The 26,911-nt window shown below is 33.5% G+C and overlaps 1 protein-coding gene and 1 long non-coding RNA gene across 2 annotated transcripts; both read left to right on the plus strand.

Moving 5' to 3' along the window:
- Nucleotides 1-3,472: 3,472 nt before the first annotated feature.
- LOC127840987 (uncharacterized) lies at nucleotides 3,473-4,527 on the plus strand. Its single transcript, XR_008030660.1, has 3 exons — nucleotides 3,473-3,592; nucleotides 3,970-4,207; nucleotides 4,435-4,527. It is a non-coding gene; the product is annotated as an uncharacterized LOC127840987 (long non-coding RNA).
- A 10,658-nt stretch (nucleotides 4,528-15,185) lies between these two features.
- LOC127841001 (P-selectin-like) lies at nucleotides 15,186-24,563 on the plus strand. Its single transcript, XM_052369481.1, has 7 exons — nucleotides 15,186-15,283; nucleotides 19,111-19,250; nucleotides 20,277-20,471; nucleotides 20,596-20,781; nucleotides 20,915-21,172; nucleotides 22,054-22,248; nucleotides 22,476-24,563. The coding sequence occupies exons 2-7, from the start codon at nucleotides 19,133-19,135 to the stop codon at nucleotides 22,640-22,642; spliced, it is 1,119 nt and encodes a 372-aa protein (XP_052225441.1). The 5' UTR covers nucleotides 15,186-15,283; nucleotides 19,111-19,132; the 3' UTR covers nucleotides 22,643-24,563.
- The last annotated feature ends 2,348 nt before the right edge of the window (nucleotides 24,564-26,911 follow it).

Below are 26,911 nucleotides of genomic sequence, written 5' to 3' on the forward strand. Positions count from 1 at the left end.
AAAATTAATTTAATCAATTAATTAATGTTATCGACACGCTCTATATACTTATTCGTGAACAAACATATATTAGTTTATTGTTTGTTTACATTTGTGTTTTAAAATTTCATTTTATCGTACATACCATGAGCTCGACTTAAAATGTATTATGTTCATTGTAGTATTATTAGTTACACTGTAAGTAACTGACGGTGTATGGGATATACACCCTCAATAATATCATACTATACGTGAGCGAAGCTAGAGTATGGTATGAAAGTAGAGGGTGTATTTTCCATAGTCCATAAGCAACTGTGTAACGATTATATCTAAACCGACTACTCCTTACTCGGGGTGTATGGAAATTATTCGGGGTGTACGGAAAATATGCAATGGATACGCTACCGCTCTAAGCCAATCGGAATATGTAATTTTTACAGGAGGTGAGATATGGATAGTTACCGTATCATGTGCTGTTGCCATAACATTGGAAATAGCAGTTCTCGTGTATTGCTGCAAGCAACGATGCGAACATGCTCGCCGGTAAGTCGTTCTACAAACTATTTAAGGATTTGTTTACCGATAATATCAGATAATATAAATCGTCTGCTGTATGCTCACATATTTAACAGGAGAGGCAACAAATAATGATTAACGAATGACTTTATGATTCCTGAGGAAATGCGAAGTATCTTTACTGCCATTGTCCGTTAAAAATAATTCATTTCCTTTGAAAGAAAACGACTGTCATTTCAGTACAAAAACAAACGGTTTATCATGTTATGTTCGAAAGCCTTTTGATGCGAACGAGATGTTTACTCTATATTCCCTAGATTTACTCCAATTGCCTCCCACTCTATCATTTGTATAGAAATCATAAAAAAATACTCACAGGATCTATAAAATTTGATTTTCTTATTTTGATTGAAAAGAGCTTCATGAAGATAAGTTTTGCAAAGTTTTTGTATACCAGTTTGACCGTTGCTTTTAGTACTCTTACGTTATGAAATGGAAAAAGATACTCGTTTTTGAATTACTTTACAGCATTTTTTAACAGATAGTTTGTTGACCAAATACTACGATATAATACATAAATTGATTTGCATTGCAGACATGGTACCGAAGAAGCTAATACTGAAGAGACATTAAAAGGCAATATCGAATTATCCGATAGGTAAAAATGTAGTAAAAGTGATTTAAAGTATGTTGTATATTGTGTGCTTTAATATTTAAGTATTGTAATAATTGTATTCATGAACTTTCATGAATTTGTATGAAGTACATCTATTTATATTATGTCTATCCAATATGTTAAATGGTCGTCGCGACTGAACATTCGATTTTGTTGAATTTTCTAACTAAACACTGATAATAATTTCAGCAATACGTATTCTGAATGGGGACGTTTGCCAGGCGTGTCATACATATATAACGCAATGGGATCCACTCAGCTAGAACGAAGGCGACCGTGAGACGTCGATAATCTTCATCTCCTGGCCAGATGACTCCAAGAAGCAAATATCTGCATAATTGATCATGTCATGTATTGTTATGTATCAATCTAACATAATTGTAAAGAGAAAAAACTAGCCTTTCAATACGGTATCATGTTAATAAATGGCAAAAATGAGACCAATGTTGTTTGGTACATCATGTAGTTGTATATATAGATTTGACAGAACCGAAATAATCACCAAATGACAATTATAAATAAAATATAAAACATACATAAAAGTCCAAATACGTTCTTGCTATGGGTTATTTGTTATTTTGCGAACGTCAATTACTGTCGTTAGTATGTGCACTTAGTACTGGTAAACATCTCTTACCCAAGTGAAGTGTATGTTGTTTAACTGATCGACGTGCTATGACTGACAAACTGTTGAAAATCAAACTTAAGGAAACACTAAGGTTCATTGTTTTCTCTAAATCATTGATGTTCTTTGAATACCGCGTCAGTTATCTATATCATGTTATGTTCGAAAGCCTTTTGATGCGAACGAGATGTTTACTGGTATACAAAAACTTTGCAAAACTTATCTTCATAAAGCTCTTTTCAATCAAAATAAGAAAAGCGCATTTAAATCTGTCTTATTTTAAAGATCATGTGAGTATTTTTTTTAATGGTTTCTATACAAATGATAGGGTGGGAGGCATTTGGAGTAAATCTAGAGAACATAGAGTAAACATCTTCAGAAAAAGAAAAACACGACAATTGTTATATGTTTCACGGGGTGAAAAATATTAACAATAATATGTAATGTATATTACTTGTATTTCGTTATATATACATATATATATATTTAATAAAACAAAATATAAATTAATACTGACTTTATCCTTGTATGATAAACACTTGGCATGTAGGAAAATTGAAGTAATTATTTACCATATGTGATACATTTGATAGTTTAATACGTGGTTTACAAATAGATTATAAATGATTGTATAATGAAATACATTTTCATTAACATGTTATAAAATGCAATCAATGTGTGTCAATGATTTAATCGCATGAACTTAACAGGAAGTCTAGAACTTCTGATTGGATATTAATTCCAGTATGTGCGATTTCAAAAATATCCTGAAATTGTTTGTCCAGTGAAATCAAGAGCATGTTTGCCGCTAAAATGCGTTTTTTTAAAAAGGGGAACCTTGAATGATATACTAACATACCAAAACGTTAGATTTGGTGCCATTGATTTAAACAAGAAGCATGAATGAAATAATTGTACCTATCACATGGGCGAGAAAGAAGAGAAATTGGAGACAGGAGTATAAGATACTCAGCGAGTGTGTGCATACAACATGTGACCATGACTACAATGTCTTGTTATCAAACTATGTATCGCAGGTGCGTTAGTTGATTGTACTGAACGTGATTTCTTCTTAAATGTGCTTTAATTTATGTTTCACTATTATGCTGCTTTTGGAACATTCCCAAACTTTTGGTTGCAATAGCAGCATGAAATTTTTTTTTATATCAGTGACTAACATGACCTTGTTTACTTCACCATTCACAGTGCTAGTTGCACGGAGATTAAGGCATACAAAGCAAACCACGGCGCTACAGCTACTCATTGATTCATTGATTCATAGAACAGACACATATGAAAGTTCACTACGACTTCATATCGGAGTCTTAAACTTATTTTAAATGAACACAAATACTGTCATTGTAATATGTGCACCTGTTATTTATCGATTTCTTCATAACACTGTTGTGCATGGATGGGTTCATTTATTACCGAATTCTGTTTTATGAGGATTTTCTTTCAGATGACATACAGTTGGGAATCCAACCGTAATATTATATTATAAATAAACACGAAACAAGAGGTTGCAATATGACAGCGAGTACACAATAAGACCGATGTGAAGGAAGTTTAAAAATTAAGCTCGAAAATACGTAACTTGGATGGATGCCAAGTATACTAGCTTCAGTGATGCGTTGAGGGCGGGTTTCTCTTTTCGATTATCACAAGTGCTGTGTATTGCTCTACGCTGTAGTCGCACGTATTTCCTCAATATACGGATGGGTATAAACTACCTTCATATATGTATAAGTGCGTTTCTTTTCCTGAATATTAGTGGACATCGGAAAAATGAAAATGTATGTATGCTTTACATTTTAAATTTTTGCAACATTGTTGTATAACATTTCACAAAGAAGCAAAACGTATTCGAGGAGGAGTACGTCATGCCTTTGAAAATTGAATTTACATTTGGGTAAATGTTCACACATAAATAAATGCTTTCCACTGGCAAAACATCAATATAATGAATAATATGAGTATTGATAAATAGCTGACTGTGTAAGACACGTAGCACTGGCATTTACATCTGATATTCATTTAAATTTCACGAATATCCATTAATTAATGCGATATAGTTGTTTTCATATTATGGGATATATGTAGAAAAAAAGGTGCAGTTTTTAAGTAATTATTTGTTTCTGCGATAATTATAACTTATACTTACTGTTTGCAGGATAACCAGAAGATTCCGTTATTTCTTTCACGAGAGAGTTGTCTCTTGTCTGACCTTGTGAATGCCACAGGCGGTGACGTCACTTCCTGCGATAACAGTGATGGAACATCAGTTCCTTATCACCATTGGTGTGACGTTAAGAGCAAGACGGAGAGCGGACATAATTCCACCCAGACGTACATGTGTGAATGGGGCGCTTGGGGGAGAGATTTAGGGACTAGCTCGGACGCACAGATTGGTAAGTAAGCTGTTATTAGTTTGTTAATTACTTTAAACCACGCGCATAAAACAAAACACTGTACGTTATTAGCAGAAAACATTATATATGTAGCAAGATGAAAATGGTTATACGTGTAACATCGTTTCCGTCAAGTTGTTATACAATTTCAAGTTTTATATATCCGGTCAGTTTGCTGTCATATTTGTACGTCCAATAGAATGATTAAGCATATTTATTATTTTTAGAAGCTGGTCGAACAAAACGTTTTTTCTGGTTACTTATACCTGTACTGGTGTTTTCGTTTCTGTACTGCAGAGATGGAAGGTGCTTCAGAAAAGGTAAGACATTTGATATTTGAATAAAGGTAGACAACCCGACTAACAAACAGACATAAGATGAAAAGGACGTGACAAAGTATTAAATTAGCAGGAACCAACAAGGGAGGACACTCGTGATGTCTCAAATCGGCAGTGAACAAAAAGTGGTACTTTATTATCTCGCTTAACATGGGTCTAACTAACGTTTAAAAGCTCTTTTCTGATTGGAATAAACAGTCCGAAAGCATACAATAAAGAAAGTCGAGATATTTATCTTTCAAAACATTCAATGTCATCGGCATGCAAACTTTTTAGAAAACGAATATCGTAACCAAAACAGTTTGTCATTTGGTGTTTTTTTCGCAGTCATAGACAGTTTTCCTAACCGAAAACAAAGAAATATTACTTTTAAATCATTCATGTATTAGTATTTAGAAAGAAAGTGGTAGAATATATGTGTTAAACTTAAACTTTTGAATTCAAATTGTGTGTGCTACAATTTAAAGAGTGGTTACGGAAATTACCCATTGTACAGATGTATCGACAGACATATGCCAAACCAGAGACGTAGATCTACCTCTCTTGCCAAACGACATAATAGCTTTCATATTTTAAGTTTATTATCATTAAAATTACCAATTGATCAAATGAGAATGAAAATCATTAATGTATCAACCAGAAATATTAAGTAACACCAAAATCTTTGGGCGCAACCATCATGTTTTGCGGTTTCCGCGACATATTGTTTTTCGGAAACTGACGATCGGTAATTTCCGTAACCACATGGACAATTTCAGCTGAAAGATTTTCGTTTCTTATGTTTACCTCAAATATTCTACTACTCAATTGTTGTTATTCAACATTAATAACATGTAATATTTCCTTGATTTTGATGAGGAACACTGTCTATAAATGCTTATAAATTTGCCTTTAGGTTCAACTTAAGTGCATAACATATTGAAAAATACACAATACACATGTATTTCATTTTATCCTTTTATTCCCATAGCTCGGTCACTCAATTATATTGAAAATTATGACATAATTATTACATAACTATTATATACTATTACATAAATGTCTTTGTTTAGATTAATGTCGCCAATTTTATATATACTTTAAAACATTTAAGCAAATATCTAATATAAAATGTAAATATTTTAGAAAATATTCCCTTTTAATCAGTATGTTGGTTTTATTAGAATTTTTTATTGCAATAGCAAATAGTCTTTTCTTATATCACACAAATCGAAATTAAGCGACTAGGGTTGCAACAAATGAGTTAAAACGCTCGAATGTCGTAGAATTTGGGAAGACGAAGTATGTATGGTAGTTAACATTGAATTTGCTAATTTTTACAATTTTTAACTGAAAACACTTTTCTCTAAGATTTTCTTCTAAGAATTTTTTAAGACCTTTTTAGTTCATTTTTCTAAAGCCATTTTAGTGCAAAAAAACGTTGTTAGAAAATACAACGAATTTTGTTCGTGAAACAATTCTGTAATTGGCAAAAGCGAAGGTCTCAATTAAACGCATACGGAACAATGCAGACAACGTTGAAAAATGCATACAATATGACCAAAGAAGGGAAATGCAGACGGTGATTAGTGTCCGTAAGTATGGTGTTTATTACGGTTTCGTTGTTTTAATTTTTATGTTTGACGTTAAAAATACATAATACTTAAATATTTATGTTTTGTTAAAAAAGTGGCTTTGAAAATAGATTTTGACCCAGTCGGAGCCGAGTCGTTTCCGCGTGAAACGTTTTACCGTATGCGTTTGAGTGACCGCCCAAAAGCTTAACGCTTTTAAAATGGCTGCTACTTTGAAAATATGTTTCAAAACTCGATTGTAATGTGTTTGAAACTTCAAACACAGTAATGTGTTTGAAACTTCAAACACATTGTAAGTTGTAACTGCACATTGAACCTAATCCTTGTTTATGCGAAAAAAGCCAATAATACCTAAATCGCTCAAACGTTAAGAGTAGAGTTAACAGTGTTGCAATGTGCATCGAATTGAGCGCGAATTTGCGACAAGTGTTGTGTCTATAAAATATTCAATGGATAGCATGAAATGTATCAAATCGGAAAAGAAAACAGATGGTTGCACAATGGTATGTGTGAAATAATGTAATTATACATAAATATTTCATAGTTATGTAATTTTGAAACAATTCACCTTCGTCGAGATTTGGAGTTCGAGCATTTTACTTGAACAAATACACTTCAACCAGCTAAAAAAATCTGCACCTAAAAAGGATATAGCAAACTTTTTTGCTAGATGACTGTTTGATCCTCTGCAATTTGATGGGGTAGGAGTATGGTTTGGCCTGTTCGTATGGGTTAAGCAACCACGACCGCATGCGCCACATATTTACCGAAGGTATCACAAATGATAGTGTAACGGTCAGGATTGCAGAAGCTGTGATAACCCAGCGCAATAACCCCTCCAGAACCAGATACCAATACACGTGAACAATAAATCAATTTATTTACAACATTAAAATAAATGATTTACAATATGATATGACTATTAAAAGAAATAAACAACAACGTATCAAAGTTAATGGCCAGTTAAAATTCTGATGACGTAGTCCAACTGTGGATGATAAAGTCGAACGGTATATGTAGCGGTGGAGTAATATTGAGTGTCACGACCTGAACTTATGTCCAGCCGTCATTGACCAGAACCGGAACTGATCACCGGTCGTAGTGTTCTGCGAAGTAGCAAACTTCGAGCTGTTTCAAGCCTGAAAGTAGAGTGCAGATAACCCGAGCTGTATCAAGCCCAGAAGTAGATTGTAGATACCCGAGCTGTATCAAGCCCGGAAGTAGTGTTCTGTCAAACACCGAACAGACTATGCCCGAAAGTAGGTAGAACGTTGTCAAACGCCGAGCAGACTATGCCCGGAAGTAGAACGTACTGATGACGTATTACGTGACCGGTCGTATACCGGTGCGAATGGTTCCCTGTATTGCCGCCTTTTAACGAGGTGTCGTAGGTACTGTCAACGAGTATGACGCCTTGTAGACTTGTGGATGCTCATGTAGCACTGGCGTAACGCTAACGGTGCGTTGACGACCTGACGTCTATCATGCCATACGATTCACCACTTTGAAACGGCTAAAATAAATGACATTAGTAAATACTTTGTCATCAACGACTGTCTTACAGTCATACCATATAAATATAAATGGTACAATGTCATACAATGTGTCACAAATGTGTTTACTTCCATAAATGCACAAGTTTCTTATAAAGTATTGCTACTCGCTTGAATGCATATATTAAATGCATTGTGTGCAACAAAACGTTGTACATATAATACAATTCACCAACAATCATCTACATGTTAAATGTGATACTCCACCGTTATGTGTAATATTGAATTAAATCAAACTCAAATGTTTTTTTAATTCAATGGATACATAAAGCGTCTACACAAAATAAATGATATAAAGACACTAAAACAGTCATTATTATACATGCCTCGCGTACATAGGATTATGTACACAAGCAAACAACTACCCAGGTAATGCAAGTTTCCGCTTTTGACAAATATTTAAAAATTGAAACACGACTTCGGCGTTTACTTGTAAAAATGCAAACAAAAATTAACTTTATTCCTATAAGCATAAATTGCAATATTGAAATAAAACAACAATTTATTTCACCTAGCAAAACGAGTATCAAAAAAATGTAATGGATAATAAAATAACTGACCCAAATGCCGTATGCTGTGGACACTTACTTCCCAGCTAGTGCTCTAGTCGCAATGTAAATGTCGTGTATGTCAAATAGTCTGTCGATGTAAACGTGTAACCACCCAGCAGCGTTTACCGAAAAATCGAGAAACATGCTCTCCATGAACTCGAACTGAACAACTTTTCTTCAACTGACCAAAAAAATTAGACATAAATCGATCATGTACACATCACCCGATATCGTCCGACTACAAGCGTGAATTACTGAGGCCCGTAAGTCTTACTTTACAGAAAAACATAACAATTTACAAGAATATGAAGATCGAAGTTTCTTAAAACTAAATGTATTTAATCGTGTTTTGGCTTAAAATGTATCTTCTACCGCACTGAATAATGTGACAAACAAAAACTTGCTTAAAACCCCCATTATAACCACCAAACAGAAAACTCTGAAAACTTACATAACTTGACAAATGTAAAGTTCTATACAAATGAGGCCCGGTAATTAACATTAAATAACAAAGAAATTGGTTCAATCGTTACAGATAGTCAATAGTGTTTTGAGTCTGGCAGATTTTGCAGTTGCACTATTGAACATACTGTTGTTTCTGTACGCGTTCGCGGAATAGATCGTTGTTTTGCATAAAAATCGTATAGCGAGAAATAAACTTTACATAAATTTATTGAAATATATTTTTATCGAGTTTGACATCGAAAACCTGGTCAAAATCGGTTTTGAATCGATAAAATAATATATAAATCATCATTATTACATGCAATAGGCGAAAATCATTGCAGCGTCGCGAGTTATGCAAATTAAATCTATATATAGCTTCGATTAACATTATTAGCATATGGAAGAAAAATACATAGATTTTGCAAAAACGTAGCGTTGCAACTCAGTTTCCGTCTGTAACAGATGTATTTGCATTTGTTCGTACCTTCTCTCCGCTTTATTCGCCCGTATCCGCAATTTTGTTTGTATAGGTTTGAATAAACATGTCGAATCATGAATATTAATTCGGTCGTTTTCGTACTTTACCGTACTCGACCCCAAAATTAAAATCGCTATATGGTTTGTTTTCAACCGATTTAAACCGGATTTTCAGTGGTATCCTCCATAAAAACACGTTTTCTTAGGATTCTGCCCATATATATTATCGCGAACGGGGACTTTAATAAACAAGTACTTATTTAACAGTATTTCATAAAGATCTTAATAAACGTGCATTTGTTGGAATGATCGAAAGAAAGGTTTGGTCCAAAATGATGCATGCTCTCTAATCTCAGAATATGAAAACAAATGTTTACAGTTAATTATTATCTCTTCATAATTATTTGTAAATTTTAATAATACATAAGAATCAAAATCTCTTTTTATTTATTTTATTTTCTACATATATAGGCAATGAAAAACATTGAATTATATTTTTATTGAAATTAATTGTTTAATGAATACAATAAATGTATTTAATAACTGGTGTTATAAGTCATACAAAAAATCAAATGTGGGCCGGGGTGAATATATTAAGAAAACATCCAAATAAAGAACATCAGAAAAATCGAAGAAACAAGGACTGAACATTGTTGCCAAGCACCTCCTGATGTATTAAGATTACTTATGGCGTCATGCACTGACTGGTAGTCAACACATAATTGCAAAGTGGAACCATATATATATGCTGAGGCCGAAAAGTGGCACTTGACACCAGCTTCAGTTTAGTGCAGTCGGTTATAGCTGTGTTTATCATCTACGAGTTTAAAGCATTTAACAGTATCCTATTGTTTTCATTGTTACCACCCGCGAAGGGCGGAGCGGTATAGAATTGGCGTTGTCCGTCTGTCATTCAGCCCGCCTGTCGCAAAACTGTTCAGAACTATATATCAAAAACTATACAAGATCTCAACATAAAACTTCATGGGCGTATAGATATAAATCCAGAGAAGTGCAATGCACAAAAACATAACCTTACACTTTCTTAAATGAAAGTTATTGCATTTTGTTTTTTGTAGGATGTAATATGTAGGGCTTTATCTCAGATACGATACAATATGTCTACATGAAACTTCATGGGTGTGTTTTAATCAATAGGAATAAGTACTATGTACAAGAACCATAACCCTACACTTTCATTTCTTAGTTAATTTGCCCTTTGTTGTTTTTGTATGATATAAATGTTCAAGACTAAATTTCAGATAAGATTTCAACATGAAACAACATGGACATATAGATAACAATGAGGAGAATTGAAATGCATAAAAAACAATTACCCTGCAGTTACCTTATTTTAGGATGATACCATATATCAAGAGATTTGCATCCATTCATAAACACAAATTTGGCAGGGATTATCGGTTCAACGAATTTGATTGTTTTTTTTATATTGATTGGGCATTTTAATGATCACACTCATAAAACAAGTTCAGATGCATTTATTAATTTGCTTGAAAACATAATGTGACAACACACTGCATTAAAAAATCATACAATTCTGCATAACTGAGAATTTTCTAAAATGCTCAATTGATTTAGTTTCAACTTATTTATTTGAGCTCGATTGCATCGAAAACCTCAGGCTTATGACACGCTGTAGAGTCCGTTTCCTGGGCCTAGAATAAGTAATTTGTGTCTTTGTGGAAAATCTAAAGAACGCTCCCACAGTGGGGATCGAACCCGTTACCACTCGGTCTCTAGGCAGATACCTTAGCCATAACACCACAGGGACCTCAATTGATTTGAAGAACAAATATTATAATTTGTTAACTTAAACATACGATTCATGAAAACATATTTCCAAAGAAACATCTGCCAGTGCCCTATTCTTGGAATTGTTTGATGTGCCAAATCAACGAATATTTCGCAAAAATATTTGGTAATATAAAGTTAACCCATAACAAAATATGTAATAGTTTTTTGTGGCATAATATATTTTCATTATAATTTCCAACAACAGTTTATCTATTCATACGACACATGAACACTAACACGGTACATTAAAATGTGTTGAATATGTTGTCCCACGAAAAACTAAAAAGAGCATTTTCTATCTTGTTCAATCTATGTTATAACGTATAGCGTTGACATTTTGGCTATTGCTATAACGAAGATTGATTTTTTATGTGTTAACTTTATTTTTCGAAATATTGTTACAAATATTTGTTGATGTTGAGTGTTTATTGGCTTTTAATAAAATATATGTTCCTAAAACTTCCAACAAAAACATTAATACATAATATAATCACACATTTGGTGTAGATTAATTTTCATAAGCAATCAATCAGTTTTTAATAATGCTTCTCAACAAGTGAACTATATTTACTATAGTATAATTAACTAGCATCATTTACATCAAACAAAAGAATACATTGCAATCATCTTTTTTTGTAAATGGAAAACAATACGGAACATTATGTGTTCAAATACTGTGCATTTCAATAAATAATATAGATAATGATTATGGTTGAAAACAATATTAAACTCATACAGTTATAAATGGGATCTTTTAAGTTAGTGTCACATTTCTTCAAAAATATATGGACTTTGGCTTAATTTTCAGTTGTATATTTTACTAAACACTACACAGCACAATAAACTGTATTTCTTTATTGTTGAAAGGTTCATGCTTTTACAGTTCGATTATTTTATTGTATTGATAAAATTGGTTACTGAATTTAGCTTGATTGGTCATTGACGGCTCGGGTACTACTAACATGTACCCCGGGTTCTCTTAAGTAAACTTAGATATACCCCGGGTACAGAGAATATACTAAACTGTACCCAGAAATTATAACGCTAGATTAGTCGTTGTGGGCTACTAAGTATTTTGTTTTAAAATTTATTATGGTCATCTTAATTTCACATGTTTTTGTCAAATTGCCTCATAATTATCCAACACACACTTAAAGAAGCGTGTTTAGGCAGGTTTCGTTCAAATAGAATGTGTTTCGTATTCCCTAGCACATTTTACGACATCGGATTTCGGGCCGGAATAAAACTCGAGTACAGTCTAAATTGGCCGCGTACGTTTTAATATATGCAGCGTTCCCGCCTACCCGGGGTACATTTAAGTTTACTTAAAAGTACCCGGCGAACATTTAAGTAGTCACCCGTCCGACAATGACCAATCAAGCCTAAGGTTATGACATATTGTTTTTGCCCTGTCTGTTGGTCTGTTGGTTGGTCTGTTGGTTGGTTTGCGCCAACTTTAACATTTTGCAATAACTTTTGCTATATTAAAGATAGCAACTTCATATTTGGCATGCATGTGTATCTCATGAAGCTGCACCTTTTGAGTGGTGAAAGGTCAAGGTCAAGGTCATCCTTCAAGGTCAGAGGTCAAATATATGTGGCCAAAATGGCTCATTTTATAAATACTTTTGCAATATTGAAGATAGCAACTTGATATTTGGCATGCATGTGTATCTCATGGAGCTGCACATTTTGAGTGGTGAAAGGTCAAGGTCAAGGTCATTCTTCAAGGTCAGAGGTCAAATATATGTGGCCCAAATCGCTTATTTTATGAATACTTTTGCAATATTGAAGATAACAACTTGATATTTGGCATGCATGTGTATCTCATGGAGCTGCACATTTTGAGTGGTGAAAGGTCAAGGTCATCCTTCTAGGTCAGAGGTCAAATATATGTGGCCCAAATCGCTTATTTTATGAATACTTTTGCAATATTGAAGATAGCAACTTGATATTTGGCATGCATGTGTATCTCATGGAGCTGCACATTTTGAGTGGTGAAAGGTCAAGGTCAAGGTCATCTTTCAAGGATAAATATATGGGTCAAAATTGCTCATGTAATGTCACTTCTGCAATATTGAAGCTAGCAATTTTATATTTGAAATGCATGTGCATCTCATGGAGCTGCACATTTTGAGTGGTAAAGGGTCAAGGTCAAGGTCATCCTTCAAGGTCAAACGTCATATAGGGGGACATTGTGTTTCACAAACACATCTTGTTTACCAAGTTAAATTGTACCTTACCTATTATTGTTTGACTTGAAAATGGAATTTTGTTTTCATAAATCACAACAACATTGTCGAAAAAAATCGTCTTTTAGACAATTATATAAGCCAAATGAGCCTGAAAAAAACTGGGGCCGAAAAAGCTTCGTGCCGAAAGAGCCGACAACTGTTTAAAACAGGTCTAGAGGTGTCTAACCTTTTTGTGAAATCCGGCAACTCTTAGAAAATTTTAAGAAACGTGTCACCTTTCTGAGACAAAAAAAAAAGAGAAAATATCATGGTTATGGTAAAAATAATTTATATAAAATATACGTTTTTTGTGAACATTTTTTCTAAGAAGGTTTCACTGACCAAGGTTGTCTATATGTGTTATGTTTCCTTTCTGCTTCAATGAAAAACAAACGATCGTCACTGTATAATGAGAAGTAACAAACACAACACGAAAAACAAAGATATAACTTTGACCTAAGCTTCCGAATATGTTAAGTCGTTTAGTCTGGTAAATAATAATTATGTATTGATAACGTTAATTACCACCCAGTACAAATATCTCAAATGGCGTGTTATAGTTATGAGAAATATTTATTTCATTTTTTCAAAAAACAAACAACAGATAGATGTGTAGGAAACTATTTTTCTTCAAATTAATACAAGAGCATAAATACACGTCCAGCAAATCAGAAATAACATTTAAATCCGGTCATTTACTTGCTCGCAAAATACCAGGCTCCTTTGATACGTGTTTCTGATTTCCTGATTGATATAGGATGTTTTGAAATATTTCATCACTTCTTGTTTCATTTATTTGCATCTTTTCTATAAAAAAAAATGTTTTTTGATAGCCTTTTTGATTTGTATTCAGTCAACTGTTCCCTGAACATATACTTTAAAAGAAACTGCCCTGTATCTTGCAAATAGTCTTTCAACGCCTTCGGCGCTCTCATCAGTCAATAACAATATCAGTTCATTGAAAAATGTAAAAATTATAACAAACATTAATTGTGTTCCGATAAAATGATTCATGACAAATAAAACAGATTGATAGAAAGAAATTAACATATCAGGGTGGCTAGGTTGCCCGCCTAGAATGGTCATGCAAGTATGGAAGTACTTGATATCTAAATTTATTAATCTTTGGGTGTTGTTAAGACATGCAGTATTTAATAAAATGCCTCAAAGTGTGGAAAATGTTTTCATTAAGTAAAAGAAAGGCAACGAAACTCTTAAGTGGCTGAGAAGAACTTCTGGCTGGATAAAAAGGTAAAGAGGCTATATGCTTGTTGAAAAAAGGAAGCAACATTCTTTATGAACTTTCTGATAAATTGGTATTTTTAGTGAATAGGGGAGATGAATTTTCAGGAATAAACAATACAATTATACATGTTTTGGTGCTTTCATGCATGTCATTAAGTATTATCATATTACCAGTTTTGGGTTAAAACCCAATAACATTTTTTTTAAGTTTGGAACCCCTTGTTGCAAAACAAATCATACAAATAGCATTTTCAGAGTAACCTATTTAAACAAACATAAAATGCTTTATCCGACCCTAAATAAGATATCTGCACTCAGTTGTCATCAATTACTTATGTTTAAAAAACAAATTGTTTCATGTTACTCATGGTATACGTTTTTGGTTAGAAAATGTATTACATTATTTTAAAGTTCGTAACCCCTTGTTGCTTAAAGATTCATTAAAATATAATTTTCAAAGAAATCCATGTAAACAAAAGAAAATGCCTTCTTTAACCTTAAATATTATTCATGCAAGCATTTTACATGAAATGATGTATTTTTAAACAAATAATTGGTTCATGCATATTTAATAGTTGCCGTGAAAGAGTGGTATGCAGGTTTGCTTAAGTGGGTGTCCCATAAAGAATACCAATGGGTGATAACTTTCCCACAACTTAACATTAGCATTATGTTTCTTAATATTTGATTGTAGAATCTAGCGTTCAGGACTTAGGACCACCTCCTTCATACACATACTGTCCTCCTTCTAAAATACAAGCTGAATACTACGCCGAACGCCGTCAGACATCAGTTACGGTTTCATGGACAGAGCCTTCTAGCACTGGAAACGTGGTAGGAAGGTAAGAAGCATTATACATTACAAAAGGAATGTGTCATTTATTTCGTTTTGTGTTCTAGTTGCGTGTGTTATGATTTAGTCATTCTGATTGAAAATCGGCAAACTTCAATAGAGATCTAAATAAGGTCTCTCTCATGCTTGTGCAGGACAAAACATCTGTATTGGATTCTATAGGTTTAATCTATCAGAAATATAATATACTTTCTCAGTTAACAAATTCTGGATAATTGGTAATTTATTTTAATTTAAATTATGTCACTGTTGATCAAATTGAAGCATCAAAATAAAGTTAGGTTTTTCTGGGGCTTTTTCGGGTTCTTGATACCTGCGGCTTCGCTTCTGTACTGCATAGCTTCGAATTGCTTCAGAAAAGGTGAGACCTGTGATATTTTTAACAAAGATATACAGACAGACTGAGAGAAAGACTTAAGATGAAAGGAACGTGGTAAAGTATATAATATTTTTTTGTGAAAGAGTGGTTAAAGGTTGGTATGCTTTAGCGGGATTCCTAAATATCATACCAATGGTTTATGATTTTTCCAAAACCTTACGAGTGTCCTATTTAAAATTTGTATTATTGTTTAACATTTATAAATTCCAAATTTAAAGGAAACATTTACTGAAGTATAGCAAAGTCAGTGAGTCGCCTCTGTTTAGAGTAGTTTTATTTAAAGTATTCATATGACAAAAAGGGGGCATGAGCCTATGTTAATGTGTAACGTTGCTACCTTTGATTACAGAAACATCAGACGTACAGGACTTAAGGCCACCTCCTTCATACACTCAGTGTCCTCCTTCTAAAATACAAGCTGAATACTACGCCGAACGCCGTCAGACATCAGTTACGGTTTCCTGGACAGAGCCTCCCAGCACTGGAAACGTGGTAGGAAGGTAATAAGCAGAATACACAACAAAACACCTTTATAATTGATTCCGTTTGTAAGTGTTTGCTATGTGTATTTTGAGGGTGCCATACTGTTTGGAAATCGGCCTACTTAAATACAGAATAAGGTGACTCTAATGTTAGTGCAAGTGAATTGGATTGTAGAGGCGATATCTATCAGAAATGTTATACCATTTCTCAGTGTACGAATTCCGTATAATTGGAAGTGCATGTTTAAGCTAATTATACCATTATTTATTAAAGTAAAGCATCAATTTAAAGTAAATATAAATATCGGTTAATGTGTAGAGTACATACATTACTTAAACTGATATATATATATATATATATTATAAAAAATATTAACAAGGCTGCGGGCTTCGTCATGAGTATTATGCCAATGTGACTATTCGGCCTTTATTTGGTAGAAGTTAAACTAAGCAGACATTCCAGTTTGTAATATTGGTGTTATTTCATTACCAAAAGCTTTTGTTTCATTGATACACTGCGGTAAAATCAGGGGAGTGTTGAGAATTCAATGGTCCGCAAATATAGTCTTAATTTATTTGATTTCCGATTCAAAATTCGCAATAAAATTAAAGATATTTTAGAGAACAATCTCCAGTTATACGTTATACGAATATACACTGATTAAATCAGCATGCCTTTCATACGACGTATTGTTATTTAGTTGTAATGCATAACGTTCGGTAAGCGATCTCTAAAATACTTTACTGATTCAATTGCTACACCACATTTAATGTAATCCGACACAACACCGGGATATTAATTCGTATACCCATAAAGTACGCACTAGAAAACTTAACAATGACATAAAACGCGTTGAGAAATACTTAAATGTATTCTTTACCCAATAGAAGTAAGCAGACATCGTCGCGGTGACTTTCGGTGTCGAATTACATGCTGTACGTTTAACTGATTCTCTGCTTTTCCGATCTACGTTCATTTTGCTTTTTCGTTTTTCTTTCTCAGACATGGGTGTAAGGTCTCACTATGTTCTAAGCGCGTTAGTTTCTAGAATATAATTTTCAATTCTTCGTATCAATTAATGTATTTGTCAAATGCCGTACACAAGCGTATAACTTGACCGCGGTTGGGATACGTTTCATATAAGGTGAATACATCTGTGTGACAGTTTTAAATATTTTGGAAACAAACAATATTGACGTCCTTATCGAAGTTATTTAAGGACTCATTCAGTTGCAATAGGGGCATCAGTCCTTGGTGACGGGTGTATTTAGGAATCCCTTAGCTGAAACATGTATGCGGCCAGTTTAAAAGTGTGAGGAACGCTTTAAAGGGACCTTTTCACAGATTTTGACATGTATTGAAGTTTGTCAATACATGCTTTATATTGATAAATGTAAACATTGGATCTAAAAAGATCCATTAAAAAGACAAGAATATAATTAAGGAAAAAAGTTACCCTCAACTGGGCTCGCACAACTGACCCTGAAGTAAAAGTCTGTCGCTTAGACCATTCAGTTATCCGAGAAAACTCAGAATTATTCAATCGTTTCGCGTTGCGATGCTTTATATTTTTCAGGTTTTAAAATCGCAAAAGATGCATATAATAGATATTTTAGAGCATGGTATATGTTCAGTATTATTGTTTCCTCACAAATATCATAACTAATTTGCAAATCTGAAACAATTGTTTAAATTTTGTCAATAAACCAAAACGCGAAAAGGCCCCTTAAACGCGAAACCATAAAAACGTGCACCTTTTGTGTTTGAAAGTGTCTTCGATACGAATGAGTGGTAAGGTCTTTGAATTGAACTTAATCTACACTCACTGTGATAACATAAACTAACAGGAAGGTTATACATACATTAAACTTTTCCATTTATATTGCATTAATTGTATTTTGATCAAGCGGTTTACAACGTTTTGCAGCAATATCATGCTTCGAAGTGATATGTTAAATGCCAATCGTTGATTTTCAAACGAACATCAACAACCATGATTGAACATGTTTGCAACCGACGAATGGTATATTGCTTGTAGTGTAAATAACTAATAAACATGTAATTAATGAGTTCAACTCTTCAATTTTAATTGCTTAATTCATTTTCCATCACGTGTCTGTCAACTTATTGCGATATTAGGATAGATGTAATGTTCAATGCCATTTATTTTCAAACGGAAGATGACACAAATGACTAAATGTTTATCAAGTCTATGATATTATAATGTTAAATGCAAGCAATTAGCTTAAAGCTGCCTTAATTTCTTTGATTATGCAACATGTGGCATTATTCTAACATTACTCACTAATTTTGTCTGAACAATTTAAGACGATCTAACTGTCTCGTCGTTGTTTTCACGACGCTGCCAATTTGTCAAGAATGTGAATTTCAATAAAGTAAGATTGTAATCGGAAGTGCTTCACTCAGGGTCATGGACTGACATTCAGTGCTGATGGGAAGGTATTTATTATGTCTAGGTAATAACTTCATCATAAGCAAGGATACTTCCATGAGTTTGATATTCAGGAAACACATATTTCTCATGTAAAATAAGTTTTTTTTAATTCTGTCAAATAATTATTCCAGGCTTTTTGGAGACAAAGCACAATGGTAAAGAACGCCTCTCTTTCCTGGGAAATCATTGAGGTTTTATAATTTGCGTTTCTAATGGACAAGCTTAGCTAATAATTCATAAATAAAGTCACAAGTATGCCATGTGAATTTTGGTTATTGTGTTCTGATTTGACCCATGTCTTCACGACGCAATCTGATTTCGAATTCCTCTTTTTCTGAGTTCGTTATGAAAATTAACCATATAGTTAATTATTATACACATACCATGCTTTATTGCAGTGTAATGCACGGACTTTGGAAACAAGCAACCCATATTTACATTCTAATTGATATTTTGAAATGGTGATAATTCCATGTAAAAAAAATGATTCCTGTTATAGGAGTCTGATCTGTTCCGGTAACATGACGAACGGAGGGTCTTTCAGGGGCTCAATAGACGGTCAAAATTACTATTGTACGCACACAATAACAGACTCGTACGGACGGAAGGATTCATGTTATTTTGGTTTCAAAGTTTTCTGTGAGTTATCAACTGAATATGTTTAATTAAAACTTCATTATAACAACGTAAATACAGTTTACATCGTCATTATTATTATAATCGAGAATACAAACCAGTGTCCACTTTTTCTTGATGTATAACAAATCTACAATCTAGGCGTTTTTATGTCCCACACTAAGTGGGAGGCATTAAACATTGCACTAAGTCCCAACGTTTGTGTGCTGAAATCCTCTTTAACTACTGACACTTTTAGAAATGAATGACATATAAGTGTACATGGTATTAAAGATCATCGTTCAACTTGGTCAACTTTTTATGTTTGGTAAATTTTACTTGACACAACTGAATAATCTTAAGATTAAAGCTATAGTAACACATAGTTGCTGTGATTAAGTTTGGAAGATAGTATCTTTTTGCCACTACAAATGTTTACTACATAATGCAAATTCTTCAAAATACGAGCACTCATTTTAAATGAATTGTTGATTTCCCTTTAATTTTCAAATATAACAATATTTCGGTGATAGTTAAGAAAGGGATATGGCTTCGATACATTTTGCATAGATATAAATATTTGTCATTTTTACTCTATGATACATTTAGAATTACACTTTTGGTTGAAGCTGGTTTACTAATTGGTGCATTTTCTCAAACGCTGACCGCTGAACAAAAAAATGTTTAGATAATCGAATAGGAAGGCATAGCTGCAACAGTTTGTGCAAACTTATGTGCAAAACTGAAAATAATTGGATATTCCGTACATAGATGGAACCAGTCCAATGATAATCATGTATAATTATGTTTTACAACATATAACGTATTACCTTGTTGAACATCCGCATAATCCTTATTTAAAAGTATGTCATTATATATAAGTGCTTAATCGAATTGAATATATAAACTTAGTATATTATTTGTTGCGAAATTTCAATCTAAGAGTATGTTACTCTTCTTAAGGGGCGTCAGTCGATCATGCTATATAACGTATTACCTATATAGTCAGTTTTGTTATAAATTATATACTTACAAATATTTCCACGTTAGATTGTGCTTGTACTGAGCCCTCGTCGTCGGCAACTCGTCGCAAACGTGAATGCACACACAATATGTTGTATGGTAGCGAATGCACGTTTGAATGCATAGATGGCTACCGAATTCCAATTGGAGCACCTGTCAAAGCCACATGCGAAAAGGGGGAGAGTAATTTAATGAACTGGACCACATTACCGGAATGTGAACGTATGTGCATCAATATCGCTTTATTTATTTCTTCGTCGGTTATACGATTTTGATCAGATTGCATGATAACACCTGGCTATATTTGGGGGGGTTTATCGCTCAGTATATATTTGTTTATTTGTAGAAAAAAGTTGTCCCGCACCTTTCGCACCCGCTAACGGATATGTTTCTTGTAGAAGTCAAACTTACGAGTTTGACACCGAATGCTATGTTTCATGCAATAAAGGTTACCGACTGGAAGGCTCATCCGTCATAATCTGTCAATCGGACGAAAAATGGTCGAACACGACGAAAGCTGCTAGATGCATAGGTAACCTGTTTTAACGGATACCGTATTTCGGATTGTATTTGATGTTGAGCATCGCTCAGATAATTATTAGAAATACATTACATGTTCTGTGTATATTAAGTTAAATCGATTCTATTGGTTATATTCCATGAAGACGATGAACCGCCGGTAATCACGTGTACAAATCACGTGGTTTACGCTGTCAGAGGCACATCATACGCGCCATTGGATTGGACGGACCCTTTAGTTACTGACAACGTTGATCACAGTCTGAAAGCTGTTAAGCTTTCGGGATTTAATAAAGGAGATGTGGTTAAGGAGGGTATTTACATCATCCAATATCGAGTGACCGACACCGCTGGAAATTACCATCCGCTATTGTCAGAATGCCGCGTAACCGTTGAAGTAAAACGTATGTGAATTATATTTATTTGAATACAGTTGATTTTATTTGAGAATTAATAAGAAACACTCGTCTTTCGCCCAAATAGCTTAAGCAATAAATGCGACAATCAGATTGTTTTAAAGAATGACGTTATATATAACATCATAGAAGGGTGTTACTGAATAATGAATTATAAGAGAAGTTTAACTTGTAATTATCGATTACTTGATGAGTATAAAATAATTATATTGAAAACGTTGTTAAGACTCATTTTAAGTTTGTATTAGTCGATTATTTATATAGCTAATACTTGTATATAAATAGTAACATACATTAACCCTTTACCACTTAGATACGTATTTTGACGCATTTGTAGTCCCTTAGAAAGTTACATTTAATTAAATACTTTTCTCACGTAATTCAAGTTTATTTATCAATAATCTAGGTTATATATTTGTTTCAACGGCTTTGTATGTAGATTTACTTCATTAATTATATACAAATTATATACTCAGAACACGGTACAAATGGCTGACGACCAACAATTGTAGAAATCATAAAGGTCAAGTAAAAACAGAAAAAAAGATCTTAACAACAGCAACACATACATGTACAATGAAGTCCAGTAATATATTATAAATTATACATTCGTTTAAAACAACATCATCACACATCGAGACGTCAGTTTTGTGTGATCTACAATTATTATATAAATTGCTTGCAATTAATAAATACAGTATAACATATTATAGCATACACTTATTTTCTGGCCAAATATCGGGTAAACCATTAACCCACTATCCAACTATTCTTGTTATTTGAAAATCCTAGTATTTCAAATTTTAATATAGTTCAAAGCTGTAAGATGTCGAAACATTGATAAAACACATTTATTCGAACTATTTCAGTTGTGAGTTGTCCGCCCTTGTTACCCCCTACTAACGGCGCCATGACCTACGACAGCATCAATTCCAGGCCACTTTACGTTATGCTGTGTCAGTCTGGGTTTGACATTCCAGTCGTGGGTCGTTCCTTTACTGGTAGACTAAGCTGCCAGGACAGTGGAAAATGGTATCCTTTGGATAAGTTCCCAGACTGCAAACGTACGTTTAATTTGTTAATTTTTGACTATATTTTTGCGACCGTCGTAAAAACTTAAATGTTGTGGATATCTCTATTATACGTTCAACATAAAAGCTAGTCTGCAGCAAGTCCACTTTTAAGGAGAGTTCATTGTAAGAGGCATTTCTTGCGAAAATGAAGTAAACGTTGTTGCATAAATATAGCTAAGTATATTTTACTTTGACAAATACATTCAAAATACTTCCAGGTCCGACGTGGGGCGATATGGTCCTTCTTGCAGAGCTTATCTATAAGGGAAACTGCGCAGATGAAAAAATCAAAGCTGACATCAAGGAAGCCGTCTTAAAATACCTCAGCACAATTGCAGATGATATAGAAAGATCCATTTGTCCTGGTCGTAATTGTAAATTTTAATAAAGACTCAAGCCGAAACGTCAATTAAAATGTAATAAGATGATTTATTATTACTATATTTTCCTTATAATCATTACACTAAGATAACCCGGATTTTTAAATGTATTCCGTTTTGTGTGTCTGTGTACATTCAAACTGTGCATTTAAATTGTCATAGAATTTTTGTCTTTATCGAAACTTAGTTTAAACCACACTATTTTATGGTATTCCTATCGACGTTTACATTTATGCATGATAAACACACAATCCGAAATACGTTTTGCATTCGTTCGATGCTTTATTTTAAACAAATAGTTTAATGTTAAAAACCACCACGTCCGACATGACATACATTCCAGATAATCTAACTAAAACTATTGTGTTTCGTCACAGAAATGACGTCACACGATTTACTACATTTACTATTTACGAAATAATACATTTCGTAATAAAAAATCAAAGCGCTGAAGGTATTTAAAAATGAATAAAATGAATATCTTAAGCAAACGTATGCTCATTGATGATGTTTCCATTAAAATACAATGAAGTTTGTAAATACAGAAAAGGGCTTTGTGTTATTCAATGTGTTTTGGATAAAAGTGGGGATGTCCGACAAACTGCAGTTGTTTGCTCTTTTTACCTTTTTAATATTATAGTCACGGGAAATGAAGTTCTACTTTTTAAGGTAGCTAATCGAGCAGCCACGAAAGAATAAAAATTTCTGCGAGCATTATAGTTACCATCAACTAATGCACAGAAAGAATCGGCTTTCAATTTGATTTGTTCTCCCCACTCATTCCATCCCGCGAATCCCTTATTCTCCTAAGCAAGGTAATCATGCTATTATACAGCATTGCAGTTTACCTTTATATTTTTTTAAAAGGTCAGATAGCTTAATTGTAGAGCAACCCAGGCCGGTATCATTAGATGGCTCATGTGTGGTTTCGGGTTCGAATCTCGATCTGACCTTCGTAGGTAAACTTTAATATTTTGATTCAAATATTATCTTTATTAAAGTTTTTTGCTAGTTTCTTCTATTTAACATAAATCGAGCTCGCTTTGAGGCTTTGCCTTATTTCATATTAATAAACAATGTCCCAGAATGAGCAAGTTGGCATTGATGGGAAATGACATCGTCAAGTTTAAAAGACATTACATATTGTCAAAACCTTATGAATTACTTTAAAATAAGGTGTCAATTTAGGTTTTTATTTTTAATCAAATATGTTACTGACATGCGTTTCGCGTAAATTTTTTTACGACCATTTATTTTGCTGTTTTTATCGCGAATTTGTATGACGTTGGACTACCTGTCATATAAAAGTTGTGAGAAATGCAAAAAGGGTTGCGAGTCACTAAACATTATAGCAATCAATGCCTATTTTCGCCGGTGTGAGTTCACTTGATTCATTTTTTATTTGTTACTTGATGTTAAATGTCCAACGAATTATTTTAGTAGCATACTTAAATATTTCCATTTTTTTACAATTTCCATTTTAAAGTCTAGATTTCCCAGCATTCAAATAATCACTAAAATTTCAATTCATTTATTCTCTTACAGTATGTATCAATAAGTTTGATGTAGCTTATAGGCCTATCTCTCTTTGAGCGTTTGATTGACATGCATGTTACACTTGCTTTTGTTTTGCGTATGTCTTTTGTTTGCCTTAATATATTTTTTCCGCTTTTTGTTGTGTTACTATTTCAATAGCTGCAGTGTTCAGCTCAAGTAACTCATTTATGTGGTACTTCATAGTGTGTGCCCATGGGTGTGTGCGCGTTAATACTGATTTATGAAATATCATGTAGTGTATGTGTTAAGGAGAACATTTTATTTTATTTTTTTATGTGATTTTATTAATTAGCCTGTGGATATCGCGTATCGGTGTATTAAACCTTTGTCTTCAAATAAAAAAATATTCGTAATAAATCAAAGAACACACATCGACCCGTTGTTATTTTATCCACAAAATAAGTTACAATATTATATGATGGGACAGTTTATATCGTTATCGGCTGGGTTCTGCTTACGGCAGGACGCCATTTTGTTTGTTATGAAGAGTACTTCATATCGGTGTATCAACAGTTAGCCGCTTTGTAGATTACTAGCATAAAGTTCGGACCTGTCATAGGTATACTATATAAGAATAAGTGTCATTGTTAGTTAAACAAAATACATTAAATTTAACCTTTTATTTCAGTAGTATGCATATTGTTATGTTTAATATATACAATATATGTGCATTTTATAAAAACATAACAAAATAATATAAACATTATTACAGATTTCAAAAACAACAACAACATAGCAATAACTTTAAACTTTGTAGTCCTAAAGTACGTGTCAATATCGTTTTCACAATTTCACAACTTCTCTTCAGATCAAATTTAATAATATTAGACAACTGAAAATAAAGTCATTAATCATAAAAACCATTTTATATTTATCGTGTGCTCGTCCTATTTACGCAAAATTAGTCGTTGTCGGCTGAAGTACAACTTTAAAGTATCCCAGACAGAGGTGTTTAGCGTGTGGCTATGGTACTGATTAGTAAAAACATCATTTTGATGAAAAATCAACAAATTATAACGAAAAATCAACTTCACTGAAAAAAACAATTTTACTATCTAATATAATATACATACATGTTTAACAAGGTATTCAACTCAAACTGACCCGAAAGCAGGGTGCATAGCTTTGAAAAGCCATAACTTAATTGTGCAGCGATTTCCATGAACTCGGTCTAATTCAACGCAGAAATGAATTTCCTTTGTGGAAATGTAATACCTTGTAATATTTTAAAATTTGCTGGGTAAAATTTTAAGAAATAACACGACACACAACTCGAGTGACCTTCTTCTAATCGATCAGACCCGATTCAAGTATGAAATCTTCAAGAGAAAAGACACACTTTCGCGTTGGACCAATGAAATCACTCGTGTTTTTAAAATGTCGGCCCGTTGAAATGTTTGTAAACACAGGTTTCAAACGGCGCTGGACACAATCACAATCCAGAGATCGCTGGTTCGATCCCCCGCTGCACCTAACCTACTAACTCGTCTTTCGCATGAGACGTTAAACCGAGGTGCAGTGTACTAGGTGCTATACACCGGGCACTAAAAGACCCAGGGTCACCTCTGGAACGGGGTGTCTCCTGTATCTTGCACTATCCCCCGTAACCAACTAACACGTCTTTCTGGGGGCGATGGCCATATGGGAGACAATGCCGGTGCACTCGATAAAAAATAATGAAGAAGAAGGCGATGGAAGTTAGTTTTGATGCATAATGTAAAGGCAAGAACGGTAAGAATGTTTTTTATAGGTTTTATTGAATTATCGTACTGAGGTCCGTGGACATTTCAGCGAAAATGCCCTTTACTCCGTGCAGATTTCAGTCTTGGATCGGGTTTGATCGATGACGCGTAGGTCACTCGATTTGTGTATCGTGTTATTTCATTCAATTTGACCCAGTATTTGTAAACATATTGCAAGATATGTATATTTCCATAAAGAAAAAAATCATTTCTGCATTTAATAACACCAATTTCATGGAAAATCGCTGTACAATTGATAAAGTTATGGCCGTGCAAAGCTGTGCACCCTGTTTTCGATTTATTTTGAGTTGAATGCCATGTTACTAGGGATGTCAACGAATATCCGAATATTCGGTCCCGCACCGAATATTCGAATATTATTTTCCGATTCGAATATTCGGAAGAAAGAAATAAAAAATCGAGTTATTTCAAAGATTTTGTATTTGTGAAATTTGCTTTAAACATTGTTAAAAAAGTTGTTCCTCATCTCATAGTGTTTATTCCGGTAGTCGCGATAATGCGTCGCTATGGTGATGACAGTACACATGTCATAAATCCCACTAATTGCCTAACTTAGGAAAGTTTAATTGACCAAAGACAGTCACTTTGTGTCAAAATTATGATAGGTGCAAATCGCATCGGAAATTAAAACACCGACCCGCACTTGATCTAATGACTCGAATTACATTTAAAATGATCAAAGATTAAATGAGTAAAGGAAAGACCGACTTGGTGTAAAAAACAAATAAGAACTTATGCAACAGATTTTTGTTGTCGTAAATCGCGTTCTCCAATCGAAAATGTTTTTGTTTGCTCTAATCAGATTGAGTAAATGCGTATTGTATGGTTACAATCACGCTGTCCAATCAAAAAACCTTTTAGAAAATAATTTATTCAACCTCTAATGAGTATTTGCGTATCGTAAGGTCCAAACTTTAATTAATTACTCAATATTCAATCATATACTTTGCTTAA

The sequence above is a fragment of the Dreissena polymorpha genome, chromosome 8 (assembly GCF_020536995.1).
Source record: "Dreissena polymorpha isolate Duluth1 chromosome 8, UMN_Dpol_1.0, whole genome shotgun sequence".
Taxonomy (NCBI): domain Eukaryota; kingdom Metazoa; phylum Mollusca; class Bivalvia; order Myida; family Dreissenidae; genus Dreissena; species Dreissena polymorpha.

Excerpts from the sequence above, each read along its gene's own strand:
- LOC127841001 (XM_052369481.1), top strand. The coding sequence starts at position 19,133 with ATGACGAACGGAGGGTCTTTCAGGGGCTCAATAGACGGTCAAAATTAC. Across the intron at positions 19,251-20,276 it reads TTTTGGTTTCAAAGTTTTCT|ATTGTGCTTGTACTGAGCCC; the intron begins GTGAGTTATCAA and ends TTTCCACGTTAG. Across the intron at positions 20,472-20,595 it reads CACATTACCGGAATGTGAAC|AAAAAAGTTGTCCCGCACCT; the intron begins GTATGTGCATCA and ends GTTTATTTGTAG.